Source organism: Mus caroli, chromosome 1 (genome assembly GCF_900094665.2).
Source record: "Mus caroli chromosome 1, CAROLI_EIJ_v1.1, whole genome shotgun sequence".
Classification (NCBI taxonomy): Eukaryota; Metazoa; Chordata; class Mammalia; order Rodentia; family Muridae; genus Mus; species Mus caroli.
The window spans coordinates 35,226,981-35,240,901 of NC_034570.1; the positions used below are offsets into that span (position 1 = coordinate 35,226,981).

Consider the following 13,921-nt stretch of genomic DNA (forward strand, 5'->3'; position numbering starts at 1 on the left):
CCCTCCCCCTCCCTCCTCCTCCCCATATCCCTCCCCCTTCCCCTCTCCCTCTGTCTGCTTCTTCCTCCCTTTCCCCTTTCCTATTTCCCCTCCCCGTCTCCCTCTCATGCCCTGTGTGTGTTGTCTTTAATTATAAGCAGAAACGTTGTGGAAATTCCAAAATTAGTTTTAATGTTTTTCTTACCCATCAAATCAAAAGGCTTAGCACTGAAAATAATCTTGGGAAGAATGTGAGTGTGCAGAACAGCCACAGTCTGTGGGTGCAGTAGGCAGGATTGGGCAGAGGGGTAGACTTGCTTCACCATCCACAGCCATAGCCAGGCCTGAGAATCCTGAGTCTGCTTGCAGCCTTACTCCCACTGAGGCAAGCTTGGTCATGCGAGAGGCAAATCTGAGCCCATGCTACCTACTCTAGCTGTCTCAGGCACCACTGGAGGTGACGCTGGAGTTCTTACCTGACTGTTATTGTGCTCTACTTACAGACCCTGTCCTACAACAAATACAACCTCAAACCCCAAACAAGTGAGAAGCAAGCCAAAGAGATTCTGATCCGTCGCCAGAACACCTTAAGGGAGAGCATGCGGAAAGGCCAGAGTCTGCCCTGGGGAAAGCCGGTATGTGGGGCTGTCACCAAATAAAGGGGCCTGTCCTTGGGGCAGAGCCTCATCAGTTGAGGGCAAATCACTCACTCAAACTTCACTTGCTACCAGAGAGATGGAAAAGCCTTAGGGGCAAACAGACTGGAACAGCCCCCTCCTCTGGATCCAGAACTCTAGGGGGTTAGGCATCTGGGAATGAATTATAATGAGGTGATGCTTTCCAAGGTAGATCAGTACTCCAAGTGTTCCCTTAGCTGAGTCTACCCCCAGGAGCCATGGTGACCAAGCACTGAGTATCGCATGGCTCCTCCTCAAATGAAAGCTTCTAACCCTCTCAGAGGCTTCTCTAGAAGGGTTTGCTTTTGCCTAGGCTACCAAGCCTCCTCTTCACATCACCAGCGAGCACCTGACCTCTTACTAGCTGAGGCTGTATCATCTTCATCATATAGAAACTCCTGGATAGAACAGACTTGAAGGCTGATGTTCAGTGAGGCTGCGACAGTAACTTGGGAAGGTTGACAAGGATCCTTTCAACACTGGGAACAGGGATACATATTGAGTTATATGTCCTTTAGACACAAGGAATTAAATGCCAATAACCCCAGCAAACTGCCCCACAGAGGGCTGCTTCCTTCCCTTTGTGTGTCAGTTGAAACTATAGTATCATAATTCTGCATTTGTTTCTTCTTGTTGCCCACAGGCAGGCACCAAGAACTTTCGATATCTCTCCTTTCCGTATAGCAATCCTCAGGCAGCAAGGAGAGAGGCAAGGGCTGCTGAATCCACAGGTAACCCATGCTTGGCTGCTGTGTTTCCTCCTGTGCAGGGTCAGGTGGAGAAGATTTGGGGACCCCGGGGGCCAAGAGAGACAATCAAGGAAATTATGCAGAAACATGAATGAGAACAAAATGAAGGCATCCTTTATAAATACATTTCGAAACTTTAGATATGGGCACAGAAACTTAGGTGTATTATAATCTTGTCACATACTATTATCCTCTTTTAATTTTTCCTGCTTTTCTAAGGGTAGGGATAATTAGTAGGTCACATGATCTCACCACCACAACCTCTTCCATGGTGTCTTTAAAGATATGTATGCAAAAGGCTCACTCCAGGACTATTGTAACAGGTCAATGCAATTTAAATATGAGGTTAGCTTTTATTGGAGGTATTTTGTCATATTTACTGATTAGTGGTGTCCCATGTAACACAAAAGTGAGATTCCTAGGTATTGAAGATGTTTATTATTTTAATAAAAACCAATTTAGTGTGTTTTAAATATGAATCCAAATTATTTCTATTAGAAAAGGGTAACATACAATATAATTATATGCTAAGTTACCTGTTTGAGTTTCTAACTATGTAAGCCTTAAAAAAAAAAAAAAAAACACTTTGGGTAGTCAAATAAACTGAAGGCATAGGACCTTAAATAATTATTTGTTGAAGGCAATATAATTATTATTTGAAATAATGGTTTGAGTTTGTTTGTGTTGCTTTTTGTTTTTCTTGTTAGAACAGGTTTCATGTAAAACAAAACTCCATCACTGGAGTAAAAGCACATGTCTTTAAAGTCTGGGATGTACTCACTATGGGACATTTTCGTTAGCAGTCTTCTGAAGTCCTCTCCACACTATCCTGACTGCACAGAGCCGATGTCATGCTCTAAGAAGCATGGAAGCACAGCACCACCCCTGTCATGCTCTAAGAAGCATGGAAGCACAGCACCACCCCTGTGCATCAAATCAAATGCTAGTGATTGTTTTGTCTCCTCTGTCCCCAAGTGCCCCAGCTCACTTGATGGTGACCTAGAGAAGAGAGATTTCACATCTCAACAGATATGGATTAAGTTGTCATTTTCAATGATAAAATACTAGTCAGTTGCATAGAGCAAAATCATAGTTTATTTACATTCCAACCCTTTCCTTGAAAATGTAATAAGTCAGGTATTCTCTTAGAGTTGCCTGCCGTGATAGTGTTCCCTTCCAACACCATCTTCTGTAAAATGAAATGCCAGCTTTGTGCTAAACTCCTTCCTTCTGAAGGGGTTTTTGGACTAGTAACTTTGTTTCATTCTTCTTGTTACTAGATTTTTTTTCCTTCTAAAGGGGTGTTTGGACTAGTAACTTTGTTTCATTCATCTTGTTTGTTCCGGATGACACTCTGGTATTTGATATTATGAGGGAGTTTCACAAAGAAAAGCAAAGGGAGTTAAGAAGATAGACATAAACACAAGACACAAAACATACTGGTTTTAGAATATATTTCTTATTCTAATAACTCAAGTCTAATCTTGTCATTTAAATGAAGAGAAAACAAGCGAGCACCACAGCTATTTTCTGGGGTGATCGTCAATACTGCAGGACTCTGACATGGGGGCAGCCTAGCAGGTTCTTGGGGCGGGGATATACAAATGTAAATAAGCTTTATAGCAAACAGCCAAATGGTTACTCTAAATACTAAACCTTGAGGTGGAGTTTGCTTTATTCTAGAAGGTAGAAATTGTTTTATGTATTCATTAGATTTAATCAGTGAAAGGACTCTTAACAGTTATCTGGTTACAATATTTTATCAATTCTTTATAAACTTCATGCAGTGTATTTTGATAATATTTTCCCCACTCTTTCCCATAGACCATTATAGATTCCCCTGTCTCATACCACCGTCTGCTCCCCAACCAAAAATATGAATGAGACACTATCGGTTGGAGGAGTCTACCAAAGAAAGAGGGTGACTAAAACTCATGAATCCCCTGAAGCTGTGGCTACCTGCACAAGATCAAGCCTTTTAGCATAGAGTGAGGAGTACATGACCCCCACCCCAACTGATAAACTATAGACAGTTGATGGTTTCTGGGGGAAGAAGAGGTAATTTTCTTTAAATTAGATCAACTATACTCTAGTAGATGGCCCTACAGCCAGAAATATATGGGCAGCACAAATTGGAGTTGGTTAATTGTTATTTTAAAATATATATCAAAATATATGCAACAACAAATAACAAACAAACAAATAAACAAATATAGCACCCCTCCTTCCCAAAAAGGAGTATGGTAGCAATCAGGATGAAATGCAGAGAGTCCTCAATGTGTGGCTAAGGGTTTGATCATTTGAGAACAACTGCTCTCCAAGTGAAAGAAGAAAAGGGACACTCTAGTTAGGATAATTTGGGTGTCATGCTTCCCTCAACTGTGTAGTCTCTGGCCAACCAAACTGAGTCTACAAAAACACTTCTCTTCCTGGCTCTCTTAAGGCCCGCCATGATCCGAATGCTCCTGACAGAATGCCTGTGAATTCCATGGTGGTTGAAGAGACCTGTATACTCTCCTTTGCCTGTGGGGTTCATTTTGTATTGTAATTATGGGGATTACCCACCTTAAAATTCCGTGTGTGTGTGTGTGTGTGTGTGTGAGGCAGGTTTAAACCCACTGAATTAGAAAATACCTACAATGCTCCTGAGAGACTGATGTTGGCGAAGATTTCGCAGAAGTATGACCATTCTTAGTGCCGTTAAACTCTTCTTGGAAATGGTTGAGATGTTTAAAATGTTGTGTGTGTGTGTGTGTGTGTGTGTGTGTGTGTGTGTGTGTGTACCTTTTATGTGCAGAGATACAAAAGTCCTGCTCTCTGGGTCTGGAGCCCTAAACAGTTCACACTGGACCAAGCTACTCCCCTGTGGTTTGTCTCCACGCTGCCCCAAGCAGGAGCCCCTTCCCTGTTCACCTGTTCCTCACTTAGCCTTAGTAGTTAAGCTTGTTCTTCTGTAGGTGGAAGGTCAAGACTGCTTGAGAGGTAGCCACCGTTCTTCCCTGGGATTCCAGGCCTGGGTGCTTACCTCTAGGTAGACACATGAAAGAGGACCAGGTATATATAGTCCATATCCTTCCTCCTTCCAACTCCTACGTTGCAGAGCGTCCCTTCATATTTTGGGCAGAACTAGTCATTTACCTTGAGCTCAACTTTGTAAGCGAAGCCTCTGCTAAATGCCCGGGTTTCACTTGTCATTAACCTAGAAGGACGTAGAGAGGCTCGCTACACGCTGTCCCCTGACAGGGAGTTCTCAGGAGGACTGACTGGAGTGAGACCACATGCAGGACCTGTAGACAGAAGTGTCCACACCTCAGAGAGACTTCCCAGTGCCAAAGGATCTGGAGGAAGTGAGGTTCAGGCTCCACTCACAGCACAAATAAAAGGGGATTGTAAAAAAGGGGGGGGGGAAGGAGCAAATAGATCATGCTATTATCTTTCCCTCCAGCAGAGCATCCCCTACCTGAGTCTGCCAGCTCCATGTGTGTGAGATTCTGCTACATCCCTGAGCCAAGTATTTAAGATCTTCTTGTGTCTAGTAACGTATACACATTTTTGTCCAGTACAAACCTTTGGGCAGACAGTATTAATTTTATGTGTGCTCTTTTACCTTTGTCTCCTTTGGCTTTTTTAGGAGGGACCAGAAAGTGGGAGAAAGAACAGGATTTTCAGGTTTACAAATAAATGCCTAAAAATATTGAAACTCTGCAGAGAGCGTTTAAGGGAAAAAATAAATTCATGTGCCTAAAACTTGGAGGAAACAAGAAATGATGTTTGTGAAAAGTACTCCTTTGTTTACTGGGGGAAAGGGCACTGTGTTTTAGGAATGGATAGAGATTTAGAAATTAACTCCAAACACAGCATCCTGTGGCTCCCTGCTGGTGAGCAACATACATGTGACATGCACAGTTGTCTTCTGCATCTATGTAGACTTTTCTCACCCCCTGCCCCCCAAATACAATGTAACAACTATTTGCATAGCATTTGCAATGTATTGGTTACTATAAGTAGTTTCTAAACTACTTAAAAAACTGTAGGATATACATAAGTTATATGCAGATACTGTGCCATTTTATATGAGAGACTGGAGCATGTGTGAATTTTGGTATATTTTACTTAGGATACAGAGGAATGGCTCCAATCCTATCTGTTCCAGCCGTATCATGTTGAAAGTCACCTCATCTTAAACAGATTTAGGCACTTTCCATATGACATAAGGACTACAGTTTTACCCATCTCAAGGGCCACTCTGATGGTTAAATGTTGTAAAATATGCAAATGACTATCACAGAGGCACATTGTCATTCCCCCATGAGGGTATGTGCTTAGCTTCACCATATCTTCATGTACCATGGCAATCTGCGCATCATCTACTGCCTCGACAGGGAGCATCTGTCACAGCCTGCATCTTCTGTGGCTCCCCCACCCCTCCCATCTCTGTTTCTCGAAGATTACATTTCCAAAGTCAAAGCAGTGGAACTCAGATGTAAAGCTTTTAGGCAGCTATGGGTTAAACATCAAACCAAGAGCCAGGCATGTGGCTCATACCTGTAATCTCACTTTGGAAGCTAAAACAGGAGGACCACTATAAGCCCAAGGTCATCCTACGAAACCTACGAAAACAGAAACAGGGTAAAAACCAACCACTTTGATGGAACCTTTAGCATAGCATTTGTTTTTTAGAGGGTAAAACAATTTTGTAGTAATTACTTTATGGGACTATTAGTCCATAACTGTGAAAAGATACTCTGTTAGTAATCTAGGGAAGACTGGCAAAATGCACAGGTTTCTATGAATCTCAACTTGTTTGTAATACCAAGCATGCAGTTCTGCTTTCTCAGTCCTTTGGGGTTGTGATGCTGAAAGGAAAAGCCTGGCTGGTGCAATACTGAGTGCAGGAGCCGCAGTCTCACGCATTCTTACCATCTGGCCGTAACTCTGATCTCAAATGTTCTTTCCCTTTCTGTCATGATGTCTTCTTAGATGGTGATGGCACTGATTCAGGATTCCAGCCCTTGATGTTCAGCGTACACTCAAGAGCAGGGTCCCTTCAGGAAAGGCGACCGACCCAGGCAATGATCCCTATGAAGAGGCTGCAGAGAGGAGAGAAGGCGCTTAGCTTCAGCTACCGAAGCAACACCAGTTGGGAGGACCAGGACGGATGGCGCGGGATGGATGTCCTCCGGCCCAAGCCGCTGTTCTATGCAGTAGCCGAGGAGTATGACTCTGGAGAGCAGACAGAGGAAGAGACCTCAGCAATCTTGTCCAGATGGACAGCTGAGCACAGACACAGCAGAGAGCACCACAAGTCCCACAGTCCTTTGCTCCATAGGAAATAGCTTATCATTCTCAGATGACTGCTGGTTCTTTCCAGGGTCCCAAATCCTATTTTATAAAACGAAAGTTCCCACAGTCGGGAACAATTACCAAGTTTTTTTTGTTTTGTTTTGTTTGTGTTTTTGAAACTTCCAGACACCATTCCACAGGGGAAGCTCTCACAATGAACTTGAAGGCTGAGCCACACTCTTGTACCTTTGTAGATGAATTCTGTGTGTAGCAGAACATCACCCCTTCTCAGAGTAACCAGTCATCTCTGAGGATTGCAGAAATCCATCAAGCACTCTTGGTTTCCTCCTAGACATCAAGAGGGATGCTGGGATTTGGAGATACATAATGATGGAAGCCATTAGAAAATCCCACCTCTGAGAAAAGAACCAAAGAACAAAGGCATCTTCATTTAGAATTCATAGGAATCTTCTATCACAACCCTCTGACCCATGGCATATATCCAGAACTACACGTGATTGGTCAGCAATTCCTATAAGTTGTATGGATATGCAATTTGTAATCACTTAGACACGGCAGGGCTCTTTAAATGCATCTGGCTCAGCCCCTGGCATTTGCAGATTGAGACACATTGACAAGATCTCCTGGAATAATGGTCACCTTGCAAGTTGTATGCCTTTGGCTTTAATTTTTTTTTTTTTTTGAAATGAACTCCTTTGTTTTCAAAGATACATAATGTACCTCAAATGAGAGGTAAAATTTGTTCCACACTGTTATGTTTAATCAGTGATATTGATAGACATGATCTGTACTCTAGGGGCTGATCTTACGAATCTATATACTATTTTTATAATTAGAATGTTAATTTAAAATAAATTGTAGCAATATAAGAGCTACAGTTTAATAACGATGGCATGAATAATAGAATTTATCTGCTGTGTGTTTATAAATTGCGAAGTTTTGCTCTGGAGTTTAGTAACTATTCTTCAGTTGAGTTGTGCACCATGGTTATTCCAAACCTGACCTTGGACTTCACAGTTTAGCTTGCTAATTTTCCCAGCTACTCTTTATCTCTCTTCCTACCTTACCCTTCCCTTCCCTTCTGTCTCTGCATCTATAGGTGAATAGACATGTCTGAAATGTTACTTACTGTGCCAGGTAACTAGATCTATGGCAATCAGTTCAATAAATATCCTTTGCCATCATGGCTTAATCTGTCTCTGCCATGCCCATATGACTTAATCAAGTACATCTTTCAGCTGCCTTGACCCTTGAGGTGCCCTGTGCTCCTCTTTGTGGGTGGGGGTTGGGGGACTTGGTTTGTCCTCTGGGCACATGTGTTTAGTCTTGTGGCCCAAAGGACAAAGGAGGAGAGTTGGATTGATTTGCCATTTGTCCATTTATCAGTTGCAACTTTTTCCTTCTTTTCCTTTTAATTGTGTATTTGACTTCCACCAACTTTCCTCTATTATCATTGTGTCTTCGACATGGAAGAATAAGCATAGACGCTGAAGGGAAGACAGCAGTGCTGAGCTGGAGGGGATTTTAGAGAAGGTGTCATCAGACATATCTGTCTTTCAGGTGTCAAAAGTAAAGTCCTGAAATAGTACCTGAAGCCAGCACAGGGTCTGCTTTCCTTGGGAGGAAGGACTTGTCCTCTGTCGTGACCTATAGCTATCAGCAACAACCTTGTAACTTTGTGCCGACTCACACGGCATGGGTGATTTTCACCCAGGTTCCTATGGCAGGAGTAGACGTGAAAATCAAAGAAGGACATTGTTCTTTGTTCTTCAGAATCTGAACTAGAATGTGTTTTCTAAACCATACAATATCTTTATTTTAATATCATCCAGGCCCTGTCAAGTGGCTCTAATAAGCTCTGAGGGAGGAAGCACACATAAAACTCAGGGAAGCAGTGATCAAAGGAAGAAAGACCTTGATGCTTCACAGAGAGGTCGTGAGTCAGAGCCCTTAATTGGCAGCTAGAGGTACAGAGGCAGAGAGTGGTCACCAGAACACACGGGTGCAAAGCTCTGTGTGCAACCTGTTCTTCAGAGGCAGAAGATGCCACCTTCTTCAGGGGACTCCATCTACATAGCAGTAGAAACCCAAGTGACAAGGGCTCCATTCCAGAGTATGTGGTCCTATCTAAGAATTGCAGGAGTCCCCATGGGAGAAGATCTCCTGGTTTTCTCACAGATACCAATGGCATTCAAAAGAGGGGTCCTGGGATTTAGAGAGATGTAATGGTGTAAGTTATTAAGAAAACTCGCTGCTGAACAAAGAGTCACAGTCTACAGGCAGAGGATGAGCTCAGAGAGATGAAGAAGTGGGAAGAATGTAGGATCATTGGCAGGGGAACATTTACCCCAGAGACACTTACCTCTGACATACGATTGAGAATAAGCAGGCAAGGCCCACAGCTCCAGGGCACGCCTGTCCAGCTTTACGTTGAAGAGTTGTCCCTCTTACCTACAGGGGTCACATATGGGACCCTGAGTGTATGCCTTCACCCTCAGTTGGTCCCCAAATTCTGGGCATTCTTGCTACATAAACAGAAATAATACAGTATAATCTATAAAATAGGCACAGTAAGAGATTGGCTGTAATAGTAAATAGACCAAGCGTGATACTGTATCATTAACAATTATTTTAAAACGTGAGAATTTCTCATTTCTGGAAACTTCCACTTCGTATTTTGGAGTGGCATTTGATCATAGGTGATTGAAACTGCAGAAAGTGGAACTTGGGCAGGGAACCCCACTTTACCGTGAAGAGCAAAGGTAAGTGAGAAACAGAAAAAGTACTGAGCTGTTTGTTTGTCTACTTCCCTTACTCCGTTACTGCACACTTAAGGGGACAGGCTGGACTCTCTGAATTCTGGTGAACATTCCAAGGGAAAAGATGTTCGGGGTGGCTGCAGTAACCCTGATCCTCTGGCCACTGAGACCTGTAGCCCAACAACCACACACAGACTGTATCTTAGTATGTGTCTTCCTGAGGCCATCTATGTATTTGCACTTCTGTTGACTTTGGCTATTGGAGACTGGAGATGGCCCCAATGCACCTGATTAAATAGTGACAGGTTGGTGTCAAGGGCTCTGTGAAGCAGCTGGTGGCCCTATTAATCTGGGATGTTCATTTTGAAAAGGGCTCTTTAGAGACGGAGCAGCAGGGCTTTCCTGTGTGATGTAATACTGTTTCCCACATTCTCCTTCATGGCAGCTCATGATAGAAATGGGTTGGGGGTCAGCAAGTGTCTGAGGAGGCTCTGGCCCGTGGGTTTCACCTGCAGGTTTCTCCAGCAGCTTCCAGCCTGTACAACAGAGGGAGTTTCCTCCTGGGTGTGCTCCCCATTCACTGGGAGAGAGGGAAATGACATTAGTTAGGATTCCTATCCAGGGCCTGGCTTCTCAACCACAAGCTGTCAACATTATGAACCAGGGGCCCCAAAGAACCAAAGAACTTAACAGCTCCCAAATTCTAGTTTCCTCCTATGAGGTTTTATTGTTTGTTTGGTTTTTTTTTTTTAACTCTCTGAAAACAAATTGCTAACATGAGGAGTGTTGGGTATCAGTGGGTTCTAAGGTTCCGTGAAGGGTCCTTTCCTTCCCTTGTTCCTGTAGTTCACAGTTTCTACGTGGAAGATTTTCTCTGCATTTGGTAAACATTCTTCATCTTTTCTGCTTTCATCTGACACAGGGTCATAGGCCCTGCTCTGTCTTTCGGTGAGCAGAGAAGTACTGGCTTTGCAACAACAAAGTGGAGATTCTGCACACGTTATTACCTTCCCACCCTTATTTCCTTTCACCTGACAAGGCGGTTTGCTTTCCTTCTTGAACAAAATTTATGTGTTCTAAGAGGTGGAGGAGATGCCACCTGCGATGGGGCTGCCATTCCTATCCAAGGGATTCATGTTCACCTAGGTGTGCAGACAGAACTTGAGTCTGCAGCAGCAGGGAATGCTGAAGCCTGCAAAGGAGCCCCTTGAACATCCTTTACCAACTAGGAAGCTTGCTACCCTGGCCATGTAAATAGCAAATGAATATAGTTACATCAGGATGTGGGCTCTGACGTCATACATCAGCATTGCATTCCTAAGCTGTCTCTGTTTGCCAATGGGGTGATCTTAGAGAGAGATCTTCAGGGTTAAATAAGTTAATGCATGTAATTTTCAGATTATTATCTGCCTCTGTAACAATAATTCCATTATTCTGTTATTATTTAGTTTAAAGTAATGGACTTTTCCTATCTCTTGTACACTTTATTATTAGCTATCGTGATCTACGATCTACTTAATCTAATGCAAGACACTCTCTGCTGCAGTGACCCAAAACAGTATAAATGATACTTGAGGTTTGCCAAGGCGTCCTCTGGTTGAAGGAATGATGGGTATTTTGGTGGCATTTGGAGATGTGTACAGCGGCAACAGAGAACATTTAAAACCTGCATCGGCACGTTCCTCGGTGGGTCTCACATGGAGCCAAACCTGAGACAGGCTGAGTAGGGTTACAAGGTTCAGTCAAGTCTCACATACCCCACTCGCTTATTTTTATCCAAATTTGGGACATTTGTCCTGGAATACAACTTTAACCTTCATTTATCTTCAAATAGGCTTATCAGTCCCACCTTCAGCCTGCTGTAGTGGACAGGCTGCAAGCAAAGGAATATCTCTTTCTTGAGAAAATCTCAATGGAGTTTATAGTCCTTTGGCCTGGAACTTAAGATTTTGTGCCTGCCATACAGATATCAAGGAGAAACTGCATTTTCAGAATAAAAGAGTTCCCAATATGTCCCACGATGCTCCCCAATCAGATGAATTAAAATTGAAAATCGTAGAAGCCAGCGAATGTGTTGGTATTGCTAAAGGGTTTTGGAGATATCTTTTAGCCACTAATAAAATAGGTAGTTTCTTACCTATTTAGAGTTTTGATTTAAAACTCTATCAACTGTCTTATTTCCAATGCAGAAAACCACCGAGAAAACCAAGCAGTCCCAACAGAAGTCTTCCCTTGTGGCTATCAGTCACAGCTGAATTTGTCAGAGGGTCTCTGGTCAAAAGGAGTTAACAAGAAGCTCACACAGGCCTAGTCACCCTGTGAGTGGGAGGGATGGGCCCTTTCATCTGTGAATAATTGGTTTAATAAATTCATTTTCTTCCCAGGACTCTGGTGCATGTCCAAGCCAGGGGTGTTTAAGTTACTGTAACAGGTCAGAGATAAAAATTTCCATTGCCCAGCCTTCTTCAAGCTAAGGCTCCTTCAAGAAAGAACAGGACTTGGGCAATCTCCAACTTCAAGACAGAGACATGAAGATTGTCCCCCACGTGTTTCCCCATCAGTCTTCGGGCTGCTGACCTGCTAACTGAAGCTGACAGGCAGGCAAACTCCAGCTAAGTAAGGGAAGCAAGGACGTGCACTCTTCTTACACCAGGTTTTTGCTTTCTGCATTTTTATTTTCATTGGGTTTTTAATCTTGTGCACATGGCAACACTAGAAACAAAACCAATTGAAAACATGTAAGGCAGAGGGTGTCCTGGCTAGTGTGGGTGCCACCAGTTTAAGGGAAGGAAGAGCCTGCGGTGCTCCATTTATTTTGCTTCCTTGTAGGCGTTTTTCTGAGTAAACCGGGAACAGGCGAGAGGAACTCTGGGTTTCACCAGTGTTCTGTTTCAAGCTGAAGCTACCTTTGTTTTGAATTTGTGCTTCCCCTAGACCGCATCTCAGGAGGCAGCTCCGTTATCTAACTATGTCATCTCTAAAGGGGTTGCATGCACTGGGAGGGGAGGGAACATGTCACCAGACTCCTTAAACTACAAATTAAATCACCACACAGAAAGAGGGACACGGAATAAATATTCTGTCTTCCAAATGGAGCATTTTCTTAGGTGGGGCAAAAGATGCTGACCCCATGGTATGCCCATGGTACAAGTAGCTACAGAGTCAGGCAGTTCAGACCATCAGGGGTGAAAGCATGAAGTTTAATAAACAATACTTACCACACCCTCACCCAAACCCTAGAACTGAAGTTCAAATCTGAGTGTAGACAATGCAGCTAGTATTGCCGGAGTTTCTCTCCACAGCATGTGGCATTTCAGGCAGGGCTCAGGCAAACACATTTCAACACTGTTTCCAAAAGGAAATTGAAAACTTAAGAAACCATATCTACCTCGACTACAGGTAATTAAATTCTCCCAGGGAGAAGGGACAGACAATGGGATATTGAGCGCTGCCAGGCAGGGGATAGTTTCACGATGACTTAGGGAGAAGGGGAGGAGCTGAGGGAGAAAGGCACCATTGTGACGCTGTCACAAAGTTAGGATAGTAGACATTGGAGAATCAGAATGGAAAGATGGCTTTCCATCTGAGAAGTTATCAGCAAGTCTTAAGAGTACAGCCTGGCGCTCTGGCTCAGTACCACAGTTCGAGGTCTTCAGGCTTCTGAATTCTATCCACGATTGTAGAGGTCATTTACCTTGCAGCAGGTGACTTCCTATCCTGAGCCACCTGACATGGTCCACGTAAAGCTTATGCTATAGATGCTATTAGGCCCCTTCTCCCCCAACACATCTAAATAAATGAATACAGGAACAGAAGATGTGAGTCCCGACACTGGCTTCTCTGTGTGATAATGACAGACCCCATGAACTTCTCAAGTCAGTTCCATGTCCCTGAGTTGGGGTACTGACATCTGCTCCACCAACCTCTTGTAGGGGATCCAAGATTCCAGAGAGATCCATAGTTTTGTGAACGCTGAAGTCTAGAGTAATTTGAGTGCCTATCTATGAATGAACAGAGGAAATCCAAGAGCCAATGGGATGAAGGTGAGTAAAATATGTCAGAACTTGAATTTTGCTCTTTGGTATTGCAAAACCTCACATAGGCAGGCACAATGCTTGATAGGTGAACAGTGTGTAGTTGATGTCTTAGTTAGGGTTTCTATTGCTGTGATGAAACACTGTGACTGAAAGCAACTTGGGGAGGAAAGGGTTTATTTTGTTTATACTTGCACATCACAGACTATCATCACTGGAAGTAAGGGCAAGAAATCAAATAGCAGGAACCTGGAGGCAGGAACTGATGCAGCTTGCTTCCATGGCTTGAACAACCTGCATTCCTATGGAACCCAGGGCCACAAGCCCAGGGATGGCACCACCCATAGTTATCTAGTCCTTCCCACATCAATCATCAATCAAGAAAATGTACCACAGGCTTTCCCACAGATCAATCTGGT

General features: G+C 43.4%; 1 protein-coding gene across 2 annotated transcripts in view; it reads left to right on the top strand.

The window, feature by feature from the left end:
• The window catches only part of Slc9a4 (solute carrier family 9 member A4), a 49,584-nt gene extending 41,989 nt beyond the window's left edge, over nt 1–7,595 (top strand). For both annotated transcript variants that reach the window (XM_021169612.2, XM_029484890.1), the window contains 3 exons: nt 483–614; nt 1,300–1,387; nt 6,386–7,595. In XM_021169612.2, coding sequence (XP_021025271.1) covers nt 483–614; nt 1,300–1,387; nt 6,386–6,741 — 576 coding nt within the window. In that variant the 3' untranslated portion in view covers nt 6,742–7,595. The remainder of the gene's footprint in view (nt 1–482; nt 615–1,299; nt 1,388–6,385) is intronic.
• Nucleotides 7,596–13,921: the final 6,326 nt, after the last annotated feature.